At 39.4% G+C, this 27,089-nt stretch overlaps 1 protein-coding gene across 3 annotated transcripts in view; it reads left to right on the forward strand.

The window, feature by feature from the left end:
• NAF1 (nuclear assembly factor 1 ribonucleoprotein) overlaps positions 1-27,089 on the forward strand; it is a 147,264-nt gene that overhangs the window by 107,773 nt on the left and 12,402 nt on the right. For all 3 annotated transcript variants that reach the window (XM_049905511.1, XM_049905512.1, XM_049905510.1), the window contains 2 exons: positions 13,544-13,637; positions 20,724-20,806. In XM_049905511.1, the coding sequence (XP_049761468.1) occupies positions 13,544-13,637; positions 20,724-20,806 (177 nt within the window). The remainder of the gene's footprint in view (positions 1-13,543; positions 13,638-20,723; positions 20,807-27,089) is intronic.

A 27,089-nucleotide genomic window follows, 5' to 3' on the forward strand; every position in this document is an offset into this window, starting at 1 on the left:
GGGGGGCCCAGCCGTTCGTGCGGGCAACGCCCACCCAGTTCGCCTCAGTGGTGCGGCGCACCGGAAGGAGAAGTCCCCAGGAGGAAGTGACTGGTCTCGGAGCGGCGAGAGAAGCGTCCCAGCCGGGGAGCCGTCCCGCTGGGATTTTGGCGGGCTCGGGCGGGGCGTGAGCGCGGGGACCAGTTATATTTCCCTGAATTGACCCCGGGGTCGGGCCCAGCCATTCGAGCGGGCGACGCCCACCCAGTTCACGCGAGCGGAGAGGCGCGCCGGAGGGAGAAGTCCCCGAGAGGAAGTGACTGGATTTCGAGCGGGGAGAGCAGCGTCCCAGCCGAGGAGCCGTCCCTCCAGGATTTTGGCGGGCGTGGACGGAGTATAAACGCGGAGATCAGCTCTATATTCTGAGATGCTACACTCCTAGCTCTCTGATCCCTCCACCACCTTCCCCAGGCGGCTCCATTAACATTCGAATACCCTGAGCCAGAGGGAGAATTCAGATAGGGATCTGACTGCATTTTTTTTTTTAGCTGATTACCTGGAAAAACTAGTTTCCCAGTGATGGCTCGGAGACAGCAGTCCATATCAAACCACATAAAGAAACAGACCATGACAACTTCTCCAACCCCCCAAACAAAAGAATCAAAATCTTTCCCAAATGAAGATACAATCCTGGAATTATCAGATACAGAATATAAAAAACTAATTTACAGAATGTTTCAAGACATCACAAATGAAATTAGGCTAACTGCAGAAAAAGCCAAGGAACACACTGATAAAACTATTGAAGAACTCAAAAAGATTATTCAAGAACATAGTGGAAAAATTAATAAGTTGCAAGAATCCATAGAGAGACAGCATGTAGAAATCCAAAAGATTAACAATAAAATTACAGAATTAGACAACGCAATAGGAAGTCAGAGGAGCAGACTCGAGCAATTAGAATGCAGACTGGGACATCTGGAGGACCAGGGAATCAACACCAACATAGCTGAAAAAAAATCAGATAAAAGAATTTAAAAAAATGAAGAAACCCTAAGAATCATGTGGGACTCTATCAAGAAGGATAACTTGTGAGTGATTGGAGTCCCAGAACAGGGAGGGGGGACAGAAAACACAGAGAAAATAGTTGAAGAACTCCTGACACAAAACTTCCCTGACATCATGGAAGACGAAGGGATATCTATCCAAGATGCTCATCGAACCCCATTTAAGATTGATCCAAAAAGAAAAACACCAAGACATATTATCATCAAACTTGCCAAAACCAAAGACAAACAGAAAATTTTAAAAGCAGCCAGGGAGAAAAGAAGGGTTTCCTTCAAGGGAGAATCAATAAGAATAAGTTCAGACTACTCAGCAGAAACCATGCAGGCAAGAAGGGAATGGGACGACGTATACAGAACACTGAAGGAGAAAAACTGCCAGCCAAGGATCATATATCCAGCAAAACTCTCTCTGAAATATGAAGGCGAAATTAAGATATTTACAGATAAACACAAGTTTAGAGAATTTGCAAAAACTAAACCAAGACTGCAAGAAATGTTTAAGGAGATTGTTTGGCCTGGTGACCAATAATATCAGGTACCAGCACAATACAAGTTCACAAAACAGAATGTCCTGATATCAACGCAACTCAAATAGGGAAAGCACAAAAACAAACAAGGTTAATTATAAAAAATAAATAAATGAACAAAATCATGCACATAACAGGGAATCATGGAAATCAACAGATAAATGATCACAATAATCAAAAAGAGGGACTAAATATAGGAGGCATTGAACTGCCAGATGGAGAGTGATACAAGGCGATATAGAACGATACAAGTTAGGTTTTTACTTAGAAAAATAGGGGTAAATAATAAGGTAACCACAAAAAGGAATATCAATTCCATAACTCAAGAAAAAAGCCAAGAAAAACGTAATGACTCAACTAACATAAAGTTCAACATTATGAAAATGAGGATCTCACAATCTACTAAGAAAAACGTCTCAGCACAAACAAGTATGTGGAAAAATGAAATGGCCAACAACTCACATGAAGAGGCATCAAAATGACAGCACTAAACACTTATTTATCTATAATTACGCTGAATGTAAATGGACGAAATGCACCAATAAAGAGACAGAGAGTCACGGACTGGGTAAAGAAACACGATCCATCTATATGCTGCCTACAAGAGACACACCTTAGACTTAGAGACACCAACAAACTAAAACTCAAAGGATGGAAAAAAATATATCAAGCAAGTAATAAGCAAAAAAGAAGAGGAGTAGCAATATTAATTTCTGACAAAATAGACTTTAGACTTAAATCCACCACAAAGGATAAAGAAGGACACTATATAATGATAAAAGGGACAATTGATCAGGAAGACATAACCATATTAAATATTTGTGCACTCTGTGACAGGGCTGCAAGATACATAAATCAACTTTTAACAGAATTGAAAAGTGAGATACACACCTCCACATTTATAGTAGGAGACTTCAACACACCACTTTCAGAGAAGGACAGGACATCCAGTAAGAAGCTCAATAGAGACACGGAAGACCTACTTACAACAATCAAACAACTTGACCTCATTGACTTATACAGAACTCTCCACCCAACTGCTGCAAAATATACTTTTTTTTCTAGTGCACATGGAACATTCTCTAGAATAGACCACATATTAAGTCATAAAACAAATCTTTGCAGAATCCAAAACATCGAAATAGTACAAAGCATCTTCTCAGACCACAAGGCAATGAAGCTAGAAATCAATAACAGAAAAACTAGGGAAAAGAAATCAAATACTTGGAAAATGAACAATACCCTCCTGAAAAAAGACTGGGTTATAGAAGACATCAAGGAGGGAATAAGGAAATTCTTAGAAAGCAACGAGAATGAAAATACTTCCTATCAAAACCTCTGGGACACAGCAAAAGCAGTGCTCAGAGGCCAATTGATATCGATAAATGCACACATACAAAAAGAAGAAAGAGCCAAAATCAGAGAACTGTCCCGACAACTTGAACAAATAGAAAGTGAGCAACAAAAGAACCCATCAGCTACCAGAAGAAAATAAATAATAAAAAGTAGAGCTGAAGTAAATGAATTAGAGAACAGAAAAACAATTGAAAGAATTAACAAAGCCAAAAGCTGGTTCTTTGAAAAAATTAGCAAAATTGATAAACCGTTGGCTAGACTGACAAAAGAAAAACAGGAAAGGAAACAAATAACCTGAATAAGAAACGAGAAGGACCACATCACAACAGAGCCAAATGAAATTCAAAGAATCATTTTAGATTACTACGAAAAATTGTACTCTAACAAATTTGAAAACCTAGAAGAAATGGATAAATTCTTGGAAAAATACTACTTACCTAATCTAACACATTCAGAAGTAGAACAACTAAATAGACCGATAACAAAAAAAGAGATTGAAACGGTAATCAAAAAACTTCCAACAAAAAAAAGTCCTGGCCCAGACGGCTTCACTGCAGAATTCTACCAAACCTTCAGAGAAGACTTAACACCACTACTACTGAAGGAGTTTCAAAGCATAGAAAAAGACGGAATACTACCCAACTCATTCTATGAAGCTACCATCTCCCTGATACCAAAACCAGGGAAAGACATCACAAAAAAAGAAAATTATACACCTATATCCCTCATGAACATAGATGCAAAAATCCTCAGCAAAATTCTAGCCAATAGAATCCAACAACACATCAAAAAAATAATTCACCCTGATCAAGTGGGATTTATACCAGGTATGCAAGGCTGGTTTAATATCAGAAAAACCGCTAATGTAATCCATCACATAAATAAAACAAAAGATAAAAACCACATGATCTTATCAATACATGCAGAAAAGGCATTTGACAAAGTTCAACACCCATTTATGATAAAAACTCTTACCAAAATAGGAATTGAAGGAAAATTCTTCAACATAATAAAGGGCATCTATGCAAAGCCAACAGCCAATATCACTCTAAATGGAGAGAACCTGAAAGCATTTCCCTTGAGAACGGGAACCAGACAAGGATGCCCTTTATCACCGCTCTTTTTCAACATTGTACTTGAAGTCCTAGCCAGGGCAATTAGGCTAGACAAAGAAATAAAGGGTATCCAGATTGGCAAGGAGGAAGTAAAGCTATCACTATTTGCAGATGACATGATCGTATACATGGAAAACCCTAAGGAATCCTCCAGAAAACTACTGAAACTAATAGAAGAGTTTGGAAGAGTCTCAGGTTATAGAATAAACATACAAAAATCACTTGGATTCCTCTACATCAACAAAAAGAACACCGAAGAGGAAATAACCAAATCAATACCATTCACAATAGCCCCCAAGAAGATAAAATACTTAGGAATAAATCTTACCAAGGATGTAAAAGACCTATACAAAGAAAACTATAAAACTCTGCTACAAGAAATTCAAAAGGACATACTTAAGTGGAAAAACATACCCTGCTCATGGATAGGAAGACTTAATATAGTAAAAATGTCTATTCTACCAAAAGCCATCTATACATATAACTCACTTCCAATCCAAATACCAATGTCATATTTTAAAGGGATAGAGAAACAAATCACTAATTTCATATGGAAGGAAAGAAGCCCCGGATAAGCAAAGCATTACTGAAAAAGAAGAAGAAAGTGGGAGGCCTCACTCTACCTGATTTCAGAACCTATTATACAGCTACAGTAGTCAAAACAGCCTGGTACTGGTACAACAACAGACACATAGACCAGTGGAACAGAATTGAGAACCCAGATATAAATCCATCCATGTATGAGCAGCTGATATTTGACAAAGAACCAGTGTCAGTCAATTGGGGAAAAGACAGTCTTTTTAACAAATGGTGCTGGCATAACTGGATATCCATTTGCAAAAGAATGAAAGAGGACACATACCTCACACCATGCACAAAAACTAACTCCAAGTGGATCAAAGACCTAAACATAAAGACTAAAACGATAAAGGTCATGGAAGAAAAAATAGGGACAACCCTAGGAGCCCTAATACAGGGCATAAACAGAATACAAAACATTACCAAAAATGATGAAGAGAAACCAGATAACTGGGAGCTCCTAAAAATCCAACACCTATGCTCATCTAAAGACTTCACCAAAAGAGTAAAAAGACCACCTACAGACTGGGAAAGAATATTCAGCTATGACATCTTAGACCAGTGCCTGATCTCTAAAATCTACATGATTCTGTCAAAACTCAACCACAAAAAGACAAACAACCCAATCAAGAAGTGGGCAAAGGATATGAACACACATTTCACTAAAGAAAATATTCAAGCAGCCAACAGGCACATGAGAAAATGCTCCCGATCATTAGCCATTAGAGAAATGCAAATTAAAACTACGATGAGATTCCATCTCACACCAACTAGACTGGCATTAATCCAAAAAACAAAATAATAAATGTTGGAGAGGCTGCGGAGAGATTGGAACTCTCATACACTTCTGGTGGGATTGTAAAATGGTACAACCACTTTGGAAATCCATCTGGCGTTATCTTAAACAGTTAGAAATAGAACTACCATACAACCCAGAAATCCCACTCCTCGGAATATACCCTAGAGATACAAGAGCCTTCACACAAACAGATATATGCACACCCATGTTTATTGCAGCTTTGTTTACAATAGCAAAAAGCTGGAAGCAACCAAGATGTCCGTCAATGGATGAATGGGTAAATAAATTGTGGTATATTCACACAATGGAATACTATGCATCGATAAAGAACAGTGACGAATCTCTGAAACATTTCATAGCATGGAGGAATCTGGAAGGCATTATGCTGAGCGAAATGAGTCAGTTGCAAAAGGACAAATATTGTATAAGACCACTATTATAAGATCTTGAGAAATAGAAAAAACGGAGAACACATACTTTTGTGGTTACAAAGAGGGGAGGGAGGGAGGGAGGGAGAGGGTTTTTTATTGATCAATCAGTAGATAAGAACTGCTTTGGGTGAAGGGAAAGACAACACTCAATACAAGGAAGGTCAGCCTAATTGGACTGGACTAAAAGCAAAGAGGTTTCCGGGATAAAATGAAAGCTTCAAAGGTCAGCGGAGCAGGGGCTTGGGTCTGGGGAACATGGTTTGAGGAGACTTCTAAGTCAATGGGCAAAATAATTCTCTTATGAAAACATTCTGCATCCCACTTTGAAATGTGGCGTCTGGGGTCCTAAATGCCAACAAGCGGCCATCTCAGATACATCAGTTGGTCTCAACCCACCTGGAGCAAAGGCAAAGGAAGAACACCAAGGTCACACAACAACTAAGAACCCAAGAGACAGAAAGAAAGGGCCACGTGAACCAGAGACGTACATCATCCTGAGACCAGAAGAACTAGTTGGTGCCCGGCCACAATCGATGTCTGCCCTGTCAGGGAGCACAACAGACAACTCCTGAGGGAGCGGGAGACCAATGGGATACAGACCCCAAATTCTCATAAAAAGACCGTACTTAATGGTATGACTGCGACTAGAGGAATCCCGGAGGCAGTGCTCCCCAGACCTTCTGATGGTACAGGACAGGAACCATCCCCGAAGACAACTCATCAGGCATGAAAGGGACTGGTCAGCGGGGGGGAGAGAGCTGCTGATGAAGAGTCAGCTAATTAAATCAGGTGGACACTGGAGAGTGTGTTGGCAACTCTTGACTGGAGGGGGGATGGGAAGATAGAGAGAGAGGGAAGCTGGCAAAACTGTCACGAAAGGAGGGACTGAAAGGGCTGACTCAATAGGGGGAGAGCAAGTGGGAGAAGGGAGTAAGATGTATGTAAACTTACATGTGACAGACTGATTGGAATGGTAAATATTCACTTGAAGCTTAATAAAAATTAATTAAAAAAAGAAAAAAAAACACTTGCAGTGAGCTAACTCGTAATTTATGGTGACCCCATGTGCTCCATTGGGTTTTCAGTGGCTGATTTTTTTCACAAGTAGATCTCAGGCGTTTTTTCCAAGGTGCCTCTGAGTGGACTCAAACTTCACCCTTTTTTGGTTAGCAGCCAAACAGATGAACAGTTTTGTATGCAAGTGTATATGTTTGTGTATATACACACAATAGACCATTTATCAACAATTTATGTGCTCAGATTTTTTTTTTTAATTAAATTTTGTGCTTTATTATACATAACTGTTTCAATAACACATTAAACACAAATGATCCTTTAAATTTCAAGGAAATACTGTTTTATTTGGTATATATTTATGTTCTGGGTATATACATGTATATAATTATTGTTAGAAAAGCATTTCGTTTATTGGTTTCCTTTTTCCCCAGCAGATTTTAATGAGTTCTGCTGATTGTTTTAGAGGGTAAAGGTCAATGTCTGTTAAAGAGGAGTCTAGGTGGAAAATGAGCATGGGTACTCAGCGCTGAAAGCATAACACCAGAGAGTTGATGGCTGAATGCCAAGTGATGGTAGGGGACATAGCAATATGGTTAAGTGGAAGGGGAGATAAGTAGCACGGCAGTAGTCAAGGAAGGCATCATGGCTTTAGCTGAGCGTTGAAGGATGCATAGGATTATGTATATGGAAAGGTGACAAGGTGAAGAGAATGTGAACTGTCTCAAGGAAGGATCAAATATGTTAACATAGTGAGGACTCTGGAAATATTAGCTTGTTTATTATTCATTATCCATACAGCTTATATTGTCGACAGTATTTTCACTTTTTAACATTTCTGAAGTTGGGGCAAATAATTGACGACATTTTATATTTGGCAATGCTTTCATCTAAGTGATACAAAAAGTCAGCTTCTTAGATTTGATGAAGTATGGACACTCCTTAGTTAACAAAAGTTATATTCATCATTGCAGGCTTTTTCTTATTGAGATATATTACAATTTTATTTTAAGTTTTATAATTTGAGTCAATTTTTGAAGGTATTCTTAAGAACTTTGTGTCTCTGACAGTAATTTTAGAGAAAAGCAATGAAAACATATTCATTAAAATAACAAAAAAGGGACTAGTCTAAACCTAAGTTTAGTGCCATATATAATGAGGTAATTAGTGAGGGCAATTAATGCTTATTTGTGATAGGTAAAGAAACAGCTTTAGGAAGACTAGAAATAAATGAGTTCACAGAAGGTTACAAAAGTACTCTCCCTGGAGAAGCTGACGAGATTGACTAAATGTTAGATGTGGTCATTTGTTGACAAACATTATGTAGACCTAATCCACTCTTTTCCAGTGTTTTACCAGCTAGAGGAGAAAAGAAGTTTCTGATTATGGTCCTCGGTACCGGACCCTGCTTTCCAACCGTGTCTGAAAAGCGAAGGCTCACGTGATAGATGGCATCAAGTAATCGGCAATCACCTGCATGTCCTCTATTCTTGGGTAGTAGGAGAAAAGTGGTTAGGAGATTTCATTCCACCTTCCTCACTTTCCTCAGTTCTTTCCAAACTAACACCAAAAAGTATTGGTTTGCTTTTGAAATGTTTGATTCTTTCCCCACCATCCTCTGCTGCCCTTTTTCTATGTTGGTGAGTGAAAATCCAAATCAAGGTTCCAGTTTAGATAATTTTGCCCCAGAAGATTATTAAATTGCAGTTGTTCCACGGTATCTGCAGGAGATTGGTTCCAGGACCTCTTCGGATATCAAAATCCACAGGTGCTCAAGTCCCTGTGTAGTATTTGCATATAACCTGTGCATATCCTCCCTTATATTTTAATTAATCTCAAGTCCATTACTTATACTACCTAATGCCATGTAAATGCTAGATACATAGTTGTTAAACCAAAAACAAACAAAAAACCAAACCTGTTGCTTTCAAGTCGATTCTGACTCATAGCAAAGTGCTAAGTAAATAGCACTTTAAGCTCTCTCTTAGCCTTATGAGGGATTGTTTTGACCACTTCATTGCTTTTTAGGAGCCATTTTTTCACAGAAACAGGCTGCATACAACACAAGTCACGTTGGCACAAGACGCAAAGCAGACAATGCTCAAACACAGAGTGCTGGGGAGAGACTGAGGAGCCCTGAGGAGGTGGGGGCTACAGCAGGGGATGCCTGTGCAGCGCTTCATTCCCGGGGATTCAGCAGAGTGTGCGGCAAACTCAAGTTTTGCTTTTTGGAGCTTTTTTCCCCCGAATATTTTCCAGCTGTGGTTGGTTGAATCTGCAGATGTGGAACTTGTGGATATGGAGGATTGACTGTACTGATATTTTTTCTTGCCCAATGTTAAGCCTTCAGAAGAGCTAGAGAAGTCAAAGTCCTTTATATGATATGAATGTCATCTTCTGAGAGGGTCATTTTTGTGCTGGAATCTTAGACAACCATTTTTTTACTGGTACATCTACAAGTTAGTTTTAATAGGGTGAATTTTTAATGTTAACGTGGTACTCATTTGAGTATCTTGCTTAACTGAGTAAGTTTGTAGACCATACAGATGTTAGCGAATCAGAATATAATAGTGTCCTTACAACAGTACTTGCTGTTTCTTGATAGTTCAGATGGGGTTAGGATCTTGCATTTCTGTATTGGTATAATTATGAGTATCTGTTATCACAGAGGAGCCCTGGTGGCTCAGTGGTTAAGAGATCAGCTGCTAACCAAAAGGTCGGCAGTTCTAATCCACCAGCCACTTCTTGGAAGCCCTATGGTGCAGTTCTGTTCTGTCCCGTAGGGTTGCTATGAGCCAGAATCTGCTCCACAGCAGCTGGTTTGGTTTAGTTTGGTGTTGGGTTGCTATTGCAGAATCATAGTAATTATTTGGTGTGAGTTTTTTTTTTTACTTCCAGTTGAGCGTTTTTTTTTTTTTTTTTCTTTTCTTTTATTCAGTTTTCCCATGCGATTATTTATAGGAAAAAAAGAAAAACTGATACCTAGAAAGAAAGTCACTTCCTGGGGTGCTATCCATGGGGAGGGCCACATCCCGAAGTAGTAACAGGTAGATTCCATTGTGCTCTGTTTACAGTGTTTGTGGAGATGGGTGTAGTGATACTGGGATCTCATTATGTGAGGCTTTTCATTGATTGGTTTTTAGAATAATGTATTTGGTCATGGTGAAGGATGACTGTAGCACCTGATGTAAGTTTTCTTAAATGGTATTTGCTTGGATCGTATTACCTCTTGAATGTAGACTGTGCAGGAAATAAATGAATGAGTTTCTTTAATATTTTGAATTTAAGTACCTCATTTGCCAAATGCTGTGGTGTGTGTCTGGAGGCTGTTAGCTCCATGCCGCTTTTCCGTTTGCCGATGATGGCCGTGGAATGCTTTTCTCCCTTCCCTTTACTGCGCTTCGTTCTTGCATGTGGAGTCGTTGAACGAGTATGTCCAACAAAACTATTTTTACTGTTCTTTTATTTGGAACCAGTAAACATTTATAATATTTATCTTACTATATAACACGTACATCTTTATCTGTAGTTCCAGGTAATGTTCATCCAAACAGGTTTTTGGTTTCATTTTACTTTTGGGAAATAGCATCGAGGAAAATAGATACTATCGTTAATCTTTATTTCTCACGTGGAGTATTGGAGTTAGCATTAACGTTTCATGGTGCTGTGGTACATGTTATTAAGTTGTTGTTAGGTGCTACCAAGTCGATTTGTGACTCATACTAACCTACTGTGACAGAACAGAATGGCCCCAGAGGGCTTTCTAGGCTATAACCTTTGCAACAGCAGATTCCAGGTCTTTTCTCCCGCAGAATGGCTGGTGGGTTCAAACCGCTGACCTTTTGGTTAGTAGCTGATTGCTTAACACATGCTATTAAAATGTGGTCTTAAAATTACACCTGCGTTAATGGTTGAAAGTAGATCAGCATAAATGCCTGGTGTATGTTTTGTAGTAGCGGGTGTGAGGATGTAAAGTAGTGTTGTCCAGTAGATCTCTCTGCAGTGATGGGAATATTCTGCATCCACACTGTCTTAATCCTGTTGCTGTTGAGCATTTGGAGTGTGGCAAGTGCCGCTAAAGACTCCCTTTTTAAATTTTATTTAATGAATTAAAATTTAAATTTAAATAGGCAGATATGGTATCTGTCTATTATTGGATAATGCAGAGTAAAAGGGTTTCTTCTCACTCACTCATTCCTGTTTCCATGATGGAGATAGGATAATGCAGGCTCCTTCAGCTTTTCTAACCTGCAGTAAATAACCTTTATGTCTATGATTTTCAGTACACTTGGTTTTTGCTTATTATGCTGAAGAGGGTCTTTCTATCCCAGGCCCCCCTTATCACATCTACCTTCAATTTTTTAGTTTACCATCGTGCCTTTACTTCCGATTTTTTTACACCCTTGTATACACTGTTAAAATAAAAGTGTGGCCCAGTACATGTCCTGGCTGTTTTTTCCTTATTGGAGCGTTTGTGTGTTTTTCTCTTTCTCCATCACAAATACACACCCTTTTCTCTACACATAGAAAAACAAAGTGATTGATTTTTATTTCCTTAAAGGAGATATGAGAGACATATTTATTCATCTCAGCATGGCAGCTGCTGTGCCAGGCGTTAAACTAATAATTGTAGTAATGTTTCTGCTGCAAACCAGGTATCTCTGCATCAGACTACACAGTTAAGCTTCCTTATTGTCTTTTTTTACCTTTTTGGGGGAGTTGATGTTCTTTCCATTCCTTTAGAATTCTTTGTTGAATTCTAGGGCTTCAGTTTTCATTATATGATTTTTTGTTCTGATAACTGTGATATTTTCTGAGATTTTTTAACTTGGGCTGTTATATCTTATGAGGTAGGTCAGTTTGTTTACTCTGTGCTAGGCATTGTTCTGGGTGCTGTAGCAGTGAGCAGAGCTGCCCCCCAAAAAAATTATTGTTGAAATGGATGTTAAGTAAATATGATAGTAGATAATATGTTTAAAAGAAGGAAAATCAGGGGAATTTGATAAATAGTAGTGGTAGTGCAGTACTTTAGATTTAGTAGTTAGGGAAGAGAAGGTGACACTTGAACTGAGATTGAAACAAGGCAAGATCCTGTATTGCTCAGTCTGACATGGTGAAATAAGGAACTTCCCCTTTGAGCCTCCTGCCTCTTCGAGCCTTCCAAAAATCTTCAGGGTAAGCACATCCCTTGGGGGAGTTCTTGACATAGAATTAATGAAGTTAGGGATATTTCTTCCTCATTCATCCACTTTCGCTCTCCTAGAATGCTAATTTAAAAGAACAAGTAGATCTGTTCTTCCTTGATCCAGTCTCCAAAATGTCTTTCCTTCTCAAAGCAAATACATTGGTTTTCTTAACTGGACTTTCAAAGACATACAACATAACGGACTCTTAACCTGGAATTGTACAAGGCATGTTTCATTTATTGATCTGTCTTGCATATTTTGTGTGTAATATTTAATTCTTTATATATCCGTAGTATCCTTAAGGACACAAAATAGCTGCTAACAAGGGTCAGCTATGTGTCCATTAAGTGCTTCTCAGGTACCTACCTCACATATTGGGTCAGAAAGAGTTGGGGAAGAAATCTTCAAGTGTAAAGAAATTTAGTTTTTAACTAAATTTTTACACCTTTACAGCTTTTATTGGTTGAAACTTACATTCTGTTTCCAAGAATTCTGTATTTGGCTAACAGGTGTCATTTTCTTTTTTCCTGAAGAAGCCACATACTCATAGCTTCGCCACACAGCCATAGAAAACATTTGTGCTGCTTCTGTTTGTTCAGCTATTTAATCCCAGTCAAATTAAGTTACCACATAAACAGAACAGATAAAAGAGAGAACTCTCCTGTGGAGAAATTACAGTTACTGGTAGAATTATTTCTTTTCAAATGGAATGCCCCTGGGAGTTACTTTGTAAGTTCTTTCTTTCCTTTACCCTGGATTCCTTAACAGTAGTGGTTTTTATTGTGTCTTGTACAGTTGTAATTAGAAAAAGCTGAAATGGCACCTTATGTCTGTGTTCTTAGTCTAGATGGATTTAGGGTGTATACTCTAGAACCAGTGAATCACTTAGCTCTTTCATCACCTATTTATTTTCTGCTTCGAATTTTTGATACCATGTTTTTTCATTAATGGAAACATGCTGAATCGAGTGTTTGAATTTTGGTAGGTTGTATGAATTTTTTTTTTCTTGCTCCCTCTCACAATCTAGTCCGCAGTCCAGAGCCCCCCAGAGTCCAGTGGGACATGCGTGTACCAAAAATATTTTCAAAATTTCTATTTCTTCCACCAGGAGTGCCCACCCCTCATACAATGCCCTGTAAAAACAATAATTTGCAGCACACGCCCGTTTCTTCAGTTACAAACTGTTATGCAGGACCTCTCCTAACATCTGTATTATACTGTCAGTGGGCAAGCAGCTTCCCAAGAAACTTGAGAGGCAGAAAATGTTGGTGGGCCACCAGATGTCCTATTGGTGATGAAAGAGTTGGGTAGAAAGATGTTGGAGTTGGGGGAAATGCCTTCAGAAAACTATGCCACCACTAAAAAAGATAACATCAAAGAGAGATTATAAACATGGTACACCTTCAGAGACTGAAACAGAGGATATACCGTTTTTTTTTTTTTTTTAAGTTCTTGAAACTGGAGGAATGTTAATGCATTTTATATTATAGGAACTACCTTCTGTTGAAGAACTCACTATTATTCTTCCTGAAGACATTGAATTAAAGCCTCTTGGGATGGTTTCAAGTATTATTGAGCAATTAGGTAAGTAAATAATTTTACCAATAATATTATTGTTTATATCCAAACACCCACAAATAATTAAACCAAGAACTTTATGAGTAGTGAATTTTCTTTGAAATTTGTAACGTTGCCTCATTTTATAGTCATTGAGTTTAAAAGGAAAATACTCAGTTTTACTTACATAGGAATACAAAAATACATTGTCTGTATAAAAAAGTAAAGCCTACTTTGACATGCTTTCTCAAGAATTTTCTTTAATTGGATGTATTAGGTTTCTATTGTTGCTGTAACAAATTAGCAAAAACATACTAACTTAAAATGACACAAATTTATCATCCTATACTTCTACCAGAAGTCTGACACAGGTCTCACTGGTTAAAGTAAAGGTGTCGGCAGAGGTGTGTTCTTTTCTGGAGGCTCTATGAGAGACTGTTTTCTTGTCTTTTCCAGCTTCTAAACTATCTGGCTGGCTGTCTTAGTTATCTAGTGCTGCTAGTAGGCTAAAGTCCAAATTCAGGGCATCAACTCCCGGAGAAGGCTTTCTCTTTCTCTTGGCTCTGGAGGAAGGTCCTTCTCATCAATCTTCACCTGGACTAGGAGCTTCTCCACCCAGGAAACCCTGGTCCAAAGGATTTGCTCTGGTCCCAGCACTGCTATCTTGGTGGTATGAAATCCCCCTGTCTTTCTGCTTGCTTCTCTCTTTTATATCCCAGAAGAAATTGACTCAAGACACAATCCAGTCTTACAGATTGAGCCCTGCCTCTTTAACATAACTGCCACCTAATCCCCCTCATTAACATCATAGAGGCAGGGTTTACAACACATAGGAAAATCATATTAGATGACAAAATAGTGGACAGTCACACAATACCTGGAATCATGGCCCAGCCAAATTGATACACACATTTTTTGGGGACACAGTTCAATCCATGACACCAACCAACTAGAAGAGATCCATATACCTGCCTATTTCCAAGATAGATGATTCAACGAAATGCAGAAATTATCAAACAATATTATTCACATCACATGCAAGTAAAATTATGCTGAAGATAATTCAAAAACAGTTGCTGCAGTACATCGACAGGGAACTGCAGAAATGCAAGCTGGATTCAGAAGAGGATGCAGAATGAGGGATATCATTGCTGATATCAGATGGATCTTGGCTGAAAGCAGAGAATACCAGAAAGATGTTTACCAGTGTTTTATTAACTATGCAGAGGCATTCAGTCGTGTGCATCATAACAAGTTATGATTACATTGTGAAGAATGGGAATTCCAGAACACTTAATTGTGCTCATGAGGAACCTATACATAGACCAAGAGGCAGGTGTCGGAACAGACAAGGGGATACTTCTTGGTTTAAAGTCAGGAAATGTTTGCATAAGGGTTGTGTACTTTCACCATACTTACTCAATCTGTGTGTTGAGCAAATAATCTGAGAAGCTGAACTATATGAAGAAGAACATGGTATCAGTATAGGTGGAAGACTCATTAACAACCTGCGATATGCAAATGACACAGCCTTGTTTGCTGAAAGGGGAGAGGACTTGAAGCACTTACTGATGAAGATCAAAGACTAAAGCCTTCAATGTGGATTATACCTTAATATAGAGAAAACAAAAATCCTCACAACTGGACCAATAAGTAACATCACGATAAATGTAGAAAATACTGAAATTGTCAAGGATTTCATTTTGCTTGGATCCACAGTCAACGCCCATGGAAGCAGCAGTCAAGAAATCAAACATTGTATTGCACTGAGTACATCTGCTGCAAAAGACGTCTTTAAAGTGTTGAAAAGCAAAGATGCCACTTCAAGGACTAAGGTGTGGTTGTCCCAAGCCATGGTATTTTCAGTTGCCTCATATGCATGCAAAAGCTGGAAGGTGAATAAGGAAGACAAGAGAAGAATCGATGCCTTTGAATTATGGTGTTGACAGAGAATATTGGATATACCATAGACTGACAGAAGAATGAATGAATCTGTCTTGAAAGAAGTATAGACAGAATGCTCCTTAGAAGCAAGGATGGCGAGGCTTTGTCCTACATACTTTGGACATGTTATCAAGAGGGACCAGTCATGCTTGGTAAAGTTGAGGGTCAGCAAAAGAGACGAAGACCCTCAACGAGATAGATTGACACAGTGACTGCACAAACTGGCTCAAGAATAGCAATGATTGTGAGTATAGTTCAGGCTTGGGCAGTGTTTCATTTTGTTGTACCTGGGGTTGCTCTGTGCTGGAGTCGACACAACAGCACCTAAAGAGAACAAAAGACTGCCTGCATTTCTTGTTTCATGGCTGTCCTCCTGTATCCTCCAAACCTGTGATGTAGGATCTCAGCGACCTGTCTTCCATGCTCACATCTCTCTGACCATAGCCACGAAAGGTTCTCTGCCTTTTAGGACTCTTATCATTAGCTTGGAGCCCTGGTGGTGCAGCGATTAAGAGCTCGGCTGTTAACCAAAAGGTTGACAGTTCAAATCCACCAGCTGCTCCTTGGAAACCCTATGGGGCAGTTCTACTCTATCCTTTAGGGTCACTGAGTCAGAATTGACTCGATGGCAGTGAGTTTGGGCCTTTATTTTGGTCATTAGCTTTGGCACACCTGGATAATCCATAGTAATCTCATCTCCAGATCCTTATCACATACGCAAAGTCTTTTTTTTTTTTTTTTTTTAATGTAAGTTACCGTATTCACAGGATTCTAGGTTCTAGATTATGGCTGCCTTTGGGGACTCATCGTTCTGCCTATCACATTGGAATTTTTTAAACAGGTAAATTATAATGGCTCTGTGATTTACTACTACTGTTAAGGGTAAGAAATATGAAACCGTTGAATTATTCTGGAACTATGTAGTAGATTTTTTTTTTTTTTTTTTACCTCCAGTACATGAGGTAGGTATCTGAGAGCTCCTGAAATACAGAATGTAGCTGGCATAAACTTTCATAACAAGTTGGTTTTGAGGATTGAACTAGAGCTGATGAAGTGTTCAGGCATGAACCAGTAGCTTGATATTTGCCTCCAAAACTGGAGGGTGCCAAGAGACTGAAGAAAGAGGTGGGCACCTCCAGTGTGGCGGCAAAGAAGTTTTATTAGGGAGACTAACAGAAAACGTGAGCCCTGGGTGGCTGTGAGACCAAAGCAGATCTCTGCACCCTGCAGTGGGAGGGCAGAGGTTTTATAGCGGTAATGGACAATACTGGCTCCATGCCAGGGGTTATATAAGAATTCAAACTGTAGTGAACTAGTGGACCCAATGAGGGTGCTCATGTTTGGTCTCACAAAGGCTGTTTTTCCCTTTACAAAGTCATAGAAAGTTTGAATGAGAAAAAGATCTACATTGCCAGCCAGTCCTCTTAGTTTATAGGATTTAAGGGACACAGAAAAATTCTGGTCACTTGATTATGATGGGTTGTATAATGAGTTAGTCATGGACACGAAACTTTATCTTGTGATCTAAGTTCTAATAGTTCTTATCAATATTTTAAAAAATACAAAATTTTGTTCTTTTTCCATTTTTTAATCAGAATTCTGATTTAATTATTTTTACAAAATGTAATTATTAGTCATATTTACATTCACTTTTACAATTACAACTGTAACATACATTTACAGTTACTTGTGGAATTTAATAATTTACATAGACAAATCAAATAGATTACATTATGAGTTGAGCATTTATTAGACTTGACGAGTATAGAAAAACTTTATTATGGCCATCCTCAAGGAAAAACATGTAAATTGTATAATACACGTGGAATAATGTTCTTTAAAGATACTGTGTGTATACAGAGGAGGTCAGCACAGTTGGACTAAACCAAAAGCAAAGAAGTTTCCTGAATAAACTGAATGCTTCAAAGGCCAGCGTAGCAGGGGCAGGGGTCTGGGGACCATGGTTTCAGGGGACATCTAAGTCAATTGGCATAATAAAATCTATTAAAACATTCTGCATCCTGCTTTGAAGAGTGGCATCTGGGGTCTTAAATGCTAGCAAGCAGCCATCTAAGATGCATCAATTGGTCTCAGCCCACCTGGATCAAAGGAGAATGAAGAACACCAAGGACACAAGGTGATTATGAGCCCAAGAGACAGAGAGGGCCACATGAACCAGCGACTACATCATCCTGAGACAAGAAGAACTAGATGGTGCCCAGCTACAACTGATGACTGCCTGACAGGGAACACAACAGAGAATCCCTGAGGGAGCAGGAGAGCAGTGGGATGCAGACTCCAAATTCTCATAAGGCCAGACTTAATGGTGTGACTGAGACTGGAAGGCCCCCAGTGGCCCTGGCCCCCAGACCTTCTGTTGCCCCAGGACAGGAACCATTCCCGAAGCCAACTCTTCAGACATGGATTGGACTGGACAATGGGTTGGAGAGGGATGCTGGTGAGGCGTGAGCTTCTTGGATCAGGTGGACACTTGAGACTATGTTGGCATCTCCTGCCTGGAGGGGAGATGAGAGGGTGGAGGGGATTAGAAGCTGGCGAAATGGACATGAAAAGAGAGAGTGGAGGGAGAGAGTGGGCTGTCTCAGGGGGAGAGTAATTGGGAGTGTGTAGCAAGGTGTGTATATGGGTTTTTGTGTGAGAGACTGACTTGATTTGTAAACTTTCACTTAAAGCACAATAAAATTATAAAAAAGAAAGGTGTTGTGTGGAGTAACACATCTGATAGATTAATAAAATTCCCAGCGTAGTGGAAATAAAGATTGAATGAGTCCGGATAAGCACCTGCTGCTCTTTGCTCTTGTACACTGTTCTTTTTTGAAAGCCCAAAATATCCAGCTTTATTTGGACCAAATAAAAAAATGAAAATACACTAGGTGTTAGCATATTAGGAAAAATAATGAATTAAATAGCCAAAGATTGTAAAGAGGGGATTTGGCATAACACCGAAGTTCTACCAGATGTTATGCTGATTTTTTTTTTTAATTCGAAAAAATGATTATTAGAGATTATCCAATGAGGAAGAAATGAAGGGACTTCATGGAATAAGACTCTTGTACTACTACCTTGTACTTTCAAAGTAATAGTTTGAGAGCCTTTAAATATTTTTTTTTCAGTGTATAATGATACGAAGTGTCAGTTTATTTGCACCCAATTATTTGAAACTGCCTGGCACACAGAATCATAGTAAGAGAATGGGCCTGCTGGGCTGTAACAACACTGTCAGCAGTTGTGCTGTCCTAGGAAAGGCCTTGGAACTAGGGATCTCGATTCTGGTGATACCTCTTCCTAGAATTGGACAGGGACTGATGTTATTCTCTTGAGTCCTGCTTTCTCATGTTTATAAAATGAGGGTGTTGATTAATTGACCTTGAATTTTTGTGCAAAATGACTGTGTGGGAAGGGAGGAGAGGTGACTGAGAATGAATTGCACTCACTGTCCTTAACAGTTCTTACTCATTGTCTTTGTTTCTTAGTGCTGCTATAACAGAAGTACCAAAAGTGAATGGCTTTAATGGAACCGAAATTTATTTTCTTACACTTCAGGAGATTAGAAGTCTGAATTCAGGGAACCAGCTCTAGGGGAAGGCAGGGGAAATCCTTGTCTCAGCTTCTCTGGCTGGTCATCCTTGGAGTTCCTGGGCTTGTAGACTGGTCTGCCTTCCTTTTCAGATAGTTTTGTTCTTCTCCTTGTCTGCCCTTTTCTGTGCCTAATCTGTCTTTTATGTCTAAAAAGTGATTGCCTTAAGACACACCCTACAGTGATATGGACTCATTAACATAACAAAGAAAACCCTATTCCCAAATGGGATTACATTCACAGGTATTGTTGGTGTTGTGTGCACTGGAGTTGATTCTGACTCATAGCAACCCTGTAGAACAGAGTAGAACTGCGCCATAGGGTTTCCTAGGCTTCAGTCTTTATGGGAGCAGATGGTCAGGTCTTCCAGGGTGCCACTGGATGGATTTGAACCATCGACCTTTTGGTTAGCAGCAGAGCTTTTAACCATTACACTACCAGAGCTCCTATTTACAGGTATAAAAACAAAACGAAACCTGTTGCCATTGAGTTGATTCCGACTCATAGTGACCCGATAGGACAGAGAGAACTGCCCCAGAGGGTTTCCAAGGAGCAGATGGTAGATTCAAACTGCTGACCCTTTGATTAGCAGCCAAGTTCTTAACCACTGCGCCACCAGGGCTCCATCTACAGGTATAGGGGTTAGAATTTACAACACATTTTGGGGGGACTTAATTCAATCCGTAACACTTAACAGATATAACTCAAAAACAGATCTAACTCAAAAGTGTTGACCCATGATGTGTTGCTTATGTGTACATACAAAATGTAGAAGCACTAACTATTGAAATTAATTGGGATACAGGTGAAATTCTTCAAATGAATTTTAATCTGAGCTAACACATTTTATTTCCCAAGTAGGCTACCTAAGTAATGTAGCAGAATATTCTTACTTGATGCTCTGATTTCCTAAGAGTTTATTGTGTTTGGTTTATTTTTTTCTCTGTGGTGGTACACTGGATGTTTAACATTTGTGACACTCACAACAATTGTAACATTTGGAGATTATGCTAGACCAATGGGATAATGCTTTTGCTTTTTTAGAATGGAGGTTCAATCAATGGTAAAAATCACTGTGAATACTGTCATCCTTACATGTATTCAGAGGAAGATGCTTTTATAAAACCTTTAACCTTTTTCATACATAAGTAAGTAATCAATGCTTTGTAGAAAAGATTTCCTAGAGTTGGAAGCTAATTTCTTCTAAAATAGGGGTTTATGACTAAACATGTTTACATTTTTTTTTGTTTGAATTGCTTGAGAAATAATATATAGCTTGAATTGTTGACTCTTTAATGGCTAATTAAAATTTCGTTACATTTTATACTTTATTTTTCTTCTAACGTCTTAGAATTGTAGCATTTTGTATTAAAGAAAAATATGTAGAAACCATCTCCCTGCGCTGCTTGGTAGTAGACTTTCTTTACCCATGTGGAACAGGTACTGCGGAATGTTATCCCATCTTAAATCTTTTTTCAAGTGATGTTGGAATTAAAGCCTAAATTCTCATTTAAATTATATATTAACTTCTGATTAAATCTTAAAATAATCTGTTGTACTTTATTTTTCAGTAATAATTGAATCTATGAGTAGCGTACCTCCAGTTAATGAGGATACTGTAATTTTTAGAAGTGATCGACAAGCAGCAGGCAAGGTTTGTAAAAATCTCAAATCCTTAGAATACTTACATTGTGCAGTTGGAGTTGTCAACTCAGTAGATTTTATTTTTTTCCAACAGTTATCCATCATAAGATTTTAATAGAAAGAAAGAGATGTAACATGTAGTCACCCTGGAAGGGGAACCAGAATTAAAAATGGGCAAAATTTAGAAATTATTGTGTTTGTTGATTGGCTTTTATAACTTTCCATACTTAGCCTAAAAAGGAAAAAAAAAAAAAAGAGTTTATTTTATTAGTAGGTGAACATCTGGAGCTTTCAAGTTTTGGTATATTTTTTATTTTCTTCAGTATCCAAGTTTACCTGTAAATTGGCTTAGTGCTGCCTATTACTCTCTGTGATGTGAGTCATTAAATACACATGAATAGAATTCTTTTCCTAGTGTTTGTCAGATACTTTGCTAGGCAGTGGGTCTGCATATTGAATAGGACATAATATCTCAACCTCCAGTTACTCAGTTGAGTAGGGAGACAGATGACATACACAACTTTCTACATAGTGTAGTAGTTCTTAACCTTTTGTGGTTTGTGAATACCTTTGAGTAGTGGCTCTGAAACTTTTTAGACTTTGGCTTCTTCAGATGAAAACTCAAGAGTGCAGCCTTTCAAGTGGAAAAAGATTTCAGTGAGAGTAGGGAACCGTCACCATAAGCACATGCTGGGAAATTATGAATCCATGTGCTTTATTAATATCCATAAGGTTGTGTCCTTTTTAACATTTTACTAATGGAACAACTCCATGGCCATCCTTAATATGGAAGGCCACATACTTTACTGAGCAAATAGGCAATTCTGAGCAGTCAGCAGAGGTCATAAGGCCTTCTTAGATCCTAAGTACCAACCAAGTGTTCTGTTTTTAGCAATGGAGACAGTTTTATTGACCTCTATATTTTCCACTGTACCTAGGACAATCCTTTGCAAATTGTATGTGCTAAGTGAATGCATATTGAGTTGAAACCAAACAAACAAAAAGAACCCACCTACCATCTTTGGAGAAATCTGTCTTAGTTGTCTAGTGCTGCTATAACAAATGCTATGAGTGGATGGCTTTAACACAGAGAAATTTATTCTCATAGTCTAGGAGGCTAGAAGTCCAAATTCAGGGTGCCAGCTCCGGGGGAAGGCTTTCTGTCTCTGTCGGCTCTGAGGGAAGGTCCTTGTTATCAATATTGCCCTGTTCTAGGAGCTTCTCAGGTGCAGGGACCCCAGGGCCAAAGGATCGCACCCCTCCCCTGGTTTTTCATTTTGGTGGCGTGACATCCCTTCCTCTCTGCTCACTTCTCCCTTTTATATCTCAAAAGAGATTACGATATAACCTAATCCTGTAAATTGAGTCCTGCCTTATTAATATAAAAAAAAAAAATTATTAATATAGCTGCCTCTAATCCTGCCTCTTTAATGTCATGGAGGTAGGATTTACAACACATAGGAAAATCACATCAAATGACAAAATGGTAGATAGTCACACAATACTGGCAATCATGGCCTACTGAGTTGACTCATTTTTGGGGGGGGGACACAATTCAGTCATAACATTTCCACCCTTTGGCCCCCCCAAATTCATGTCCTTGCCACATGTAAAACACATTCACCCCATCATATCAGCAAAAGTCTTAATTCCAAGTCCAAAATCCAAAAATTCCTTTTGATCTGTGAAATCTAGAATATAAGTTATCTGCTTCCCAAGTACAGTGGTGGAACAGGCACATGCTAGACATTTCCATTACAAATGGGAGAAATTTGAGGGAAAGAAGGGATGACAGGCACCAGGCAAGTCACCAGAACACATTACATCAGCCCTGAAGGCTTGAAAATAAACCTCTGTCCTCTGAGACCGTTTAGGCAGTGGCCCTACCCTCCAGACTCTGGGTGTTGGCCACGTTTTCCAGATTCCTGGGTGGATGCCCTTCAGCTCTGCCTTCCAGCCCCACTAGAATGAGAACTCTCCTGCATCGGATTTGGGTGGTCCCTATGCTCCTAGACCACCTGAGTGGCAACCCTGCCCCCTCAGCCCTAGAAGTCTCCATTCTGCCTCGTGGGCATGCCAGCCCCACCCCCTCAGCTTTGGGCAGCAGATCTGGCCCCATACTGCTGGCGCTGATGAACAACAGCCCCACACCCCAGAACTGAGTTTGTGAAGATCTGACTCTGTGAACCCTAGGAGGCTATGGCTCTACCCTTTGATACCCCAGAGGCGGTGGCCCTACCCATTGAGACTGAGGCAGCTCTGCTTCCTGTGCCTTGCCTTACTCTGCTTCCTGGTTCCTTGGACTGGCCTGTTGTCTGCCCTCCGCAGGCAAGTGTTCCAAAACTCTTTAGCTCTACTAATAAGTGCCTGAAAGCACCTTACCCCATGAGTAAGCCTGGGCCAGAAGACACTCAGCTCTCTTGCTCCATGGGTCAGCAAGCCTAGCTAGCTCCACTGATGAGTGCCTGGAGTCACCCCACTCCTCCGGGAAGCCTTCTGCGCAAAGGCACTCAGCTCTCTCACTCTGTAGGTCGGTTCCAGCGCTGTCTCTTGCTGGCCTCCTGGTTCTGCTGCTGCTGTTTGATGCTGATTCTTGCCATTTGGGCCCTCTCTGGTGTTACAGCCCTTCTCACTTCCTTCTGAGCCCTCACCAGAATTGTCTTCGATATCGTAATTCCACTAAGAGTCTCTTCAGGGCAATCTAGGCTTTTACTATTAGGCACTTGAAAACTCTTCCAGCCTCTACCATTTACAGTTTCAAAACTGCTTCTACATTTTAGTTGTCTGCTGGTGCAGCACCCCACTCCCAGGACCGTATTCTGTTTTAGTTATCTAGTGCTGCTATCACAGAAATACCACAAATGGATGACTTCCATAAAGAAATTTATTCTCACAGTCTAGGAGACTAAAAATCTGAATTCAGGGTGCCAGCTTAAGGGAAGGACTTTCTTTGTTGTCTCTGAGGGAAGGTCCTTGTCATCAAACTGCCCCTGGTCTAGGAGTTTCTGAGCATGGGAGCCCCAGGTCCATGGATGCACTTACTCCCCTCCTGGTTCTTAATTCTTAGTGGTTTGAGGCCCCTCTTCTCTCTGCTGGTTTCTCTCTTTTATATCTCAGAAGAGATCGACTCAAGATATAACCTAATCCTGTAGATTGAATCCTGTCTCATTAACATTACTGCCTCTAATCCTGCCTCATTAACATCACAGAGGTATGATTTACAACGCATAGGATAATTACATCAAATCACAAAGTGGTAGACAGGATCACATAATACGGGCAATCATGGCCTAGCCACATTGACACACATTGTTGGGGGGATACAATTCTATCCATAAACCAAAAAAACCAAACCCAGTGCTGTCGAGTCGATTCTGACTCATAGCGACCTTGTAGGACAGAGTAGAACTGCCCCATAGAGTTTCCAAGGAGCGTCTGGTGGGTTCGAACTGCTGACCCTTTGGTTAGCAGCTGTAACACTTAACCACTACGCCACCAGAGTTTCCAGTTCTATCCATAGCAAAACCTTATTGGGATTTAGTTTTTCCCCAGATGAGCAGCAGTTGGCTTCTTTTATTGTTCAAGGAGATAGTATTAATATTTAATCAGAGAAGCAAATATTTTGAACTATATTTATTGAGTAGACTGACATAACTTTCCCTGTTCCCTGCCTTTTTCTACTGTTTCATTCTAACAGAAGTTAGAAAAGGATCAGATGTTTATCGGGATCCTAGTTTGCTGCCACCTTTCTCTCTCTGCATACGTGTTTTTAGGTGACAGGCCGATTTACCAAAGAGCAACTAGCCACTTAGGATTTCAGAGCAGTCAGTGGCAGAACTAATTAGAGTCTATATCTGATATTTTCTGGCAGTTCTTGAGAAAGCTTGAGAGGGAAAAGAAGACTTTCTCATGATAGAAGGATGATGCTGAATGTTTTTTCCTTTCAAATAGCCAGGCCTAGTATTTTTGGTTTGAGTGTTGAGGTCAGCTCTTTTGATTTAGAGGAGGAAGTACTGTGTGTGTAGTACGGAGTCTATTACCAGGGCTTTTGCAAGAAGGTAGTGACGTATTAAGGCCTTCACTTCAGAGAGGGGCGAGAGAGAAAAAGGAATGAGAAATGAGCAGAGGTCTGTTCTGTGAGCAGCTCTCCGTGTCTGTTGGCATACCCTTTTAGGAGAAACCTGTTATCTGCTCTGGTAAAAACAAAACGTTTTTGCTGTCCTCAAAAAAGAAAAACATTTTTATTCAATCTTAGTTTCCAAATTTTCCATGGAAACCAAACCCATTGCCCAAGTCGATGCTGACTCATAGCAACCCTATAGGATAGAGTAGAACTGCCCCATAGGGTTTCCAAAGGGCAGCTGGTGGATTCGAACTGCTGGCCTTGGTTAGCAGCTGAGCTCTTAAACACTGTACCACCGGTATCCTAAATTTTACATGAAAAGCTTTGTAAATTTGAAAAGTGACAATTATTTTGAAAATACTTTATTATGAAACTAAACACCTAGAAATGATTTTCAGCAATAGTGGGGGAATTAGAAAACATCTGTTAAACAAACTAGTGACCAGAATATGAAATTGAATCTCCTTACATACACTGAATTAGTTGTACCTTCAACATCACAACCATTGCATACCTTCTTTCTTTCTCCTTTGCTCTTCAATACTAACCATAATAATTAGCCACAGTGATAGATATTTTATGTACCTCATCTTTTTAAATGCAGTGGAAACCTGCAAGGAAGTGATACCCGTTTTAAAACTAAGAGAAATTAAGAATCACAAAACAAAAAGGAACAAAATTGAGGTTTTTGTCTGATTGATTTCCCTCCCCCTTCTCCCTCCCACTCCCAATTTAGGGAGCTTAATCTCAGATTGGAAACCCTGGAGGCCTAGTGGTTAAGAGCTATGGTTGCTAACCAGAAGGTCAGCGTTCAGATCCACCATGTGCTCCTTGGAAACTCCATGGGGCAGTTCTGCTCTGTCCTGTGGAGTTGCTAGGAGTCGGAATCGACTCGACGGCAGCAGGTCAGGTTGGGTCAGCCTCAGATTTATATGTGCAGTTTTGCTCTTTGATCCTAATAACACTTGATACCTCTTGATAACTGTGAATGAAATTCCATTGTTAATATTTAGTCCTTTAGTTTTTCCTTTTTTTCAGTTGATTGCCCTGTGCTGCCTATTTTCCCCAAATAACATGAATTCAGTTGGTTGGTTATTTGCTTTGAATTTGCTTTTGGGTATTTATTGAAGTAGGTTTTGTTTTTGTTGTTGCTTGTTTTGCTTTCAGTAAACAACAGTGAAATCTATTCCCTTTCAAATATCATCAGAAAAGAAATTTTCACTGATTCTTTTTTAAAGAATGATTTATATTCCCTCCTGGTTAGGAATGTGTGATAACTTTCTGAAGGCCACCATATGCAGCCTTGTGTATATGTAGAGGTAACGTTTAATATAGTAGTTCCCATGGAGATTGAAATAACTCATTTGACCTGACCAAGGATTGGAATATTTCATTTTTATTGATGAAGAAAATCAGACAAGCATAAAGAAATTGATAAAATTATGCTTTGCTTTTGCTCAAGAATTCTGAACGCCATTTAAGTTAGCTTATTGCATAAACCTTGGCAAGTTAGTGAGGAAACCATTTTTTACAGTTAGGAAGTGAAAAATTGTGCTATTCAGGAAACAAGTCCCTGGGAAACAGGCCTGTTGTGTGCCAGGTCGCAAAACGTGATTATTTTACCCTGTGTTAATGGATTCTTAGGAAACCTTTCTAAATTCCTTTTTTTATTCCTGTTTAAACTTTAAGATAATCAGGTTATCTATACTTATCAAAGGAGTTAAAAAAAAACTGTGAAATATTTTTGAGATTTTTTTTAAGGGAGTGTAAAGACAGTTTATTGTCCCTGAGTAGGTTAAGTGTTAAACAATAACGGAAAGGTTGGCAGTTTGAGTCCACCCAGAGGTGCCTTAGAAGAAGGCCTGACAATCTGCTTCTAAAAGGTCACAGCCTTGAGAGCCCTGTGTAGTGCAGTTCTACTCTGCACATATGGGATCACCATGAGTCAGAATCAAGTTGACGGCAGCTGGTTTGGTGAAGACAATTTATTACTGTAACGTGTGTAATGTAGCCCAGTGAGCGTGGTGCTGCAGCGTACCTGTGCATCTTCCGCAGTTCTGGTTGGAAGAGGTCTGCTGTTTTTTCTAAATCCTTCCAAAGCAAGTTTCTTAAATTCTTTCTTTTGCTTTTACAATAAAAAATAGCCTAAAATTATCAATGCTACTAATGT

Source organism: Elephas maximus, chromosome 13 (assembly GCF_024166365.1).
Source record: "Elephas maximus indicus isolate mEleMax1 chromosome 13, mEleMax1 primary haplotype, whole genome shotgun sequence".
In the NCBI taxonomy this organism is placed as follows: domain Eukaryota; kingdom Metazoa; phylum Chordata; class Mammalia; order Proboscidea; family Elephantidae; genus Elephas; species Elephas maximus.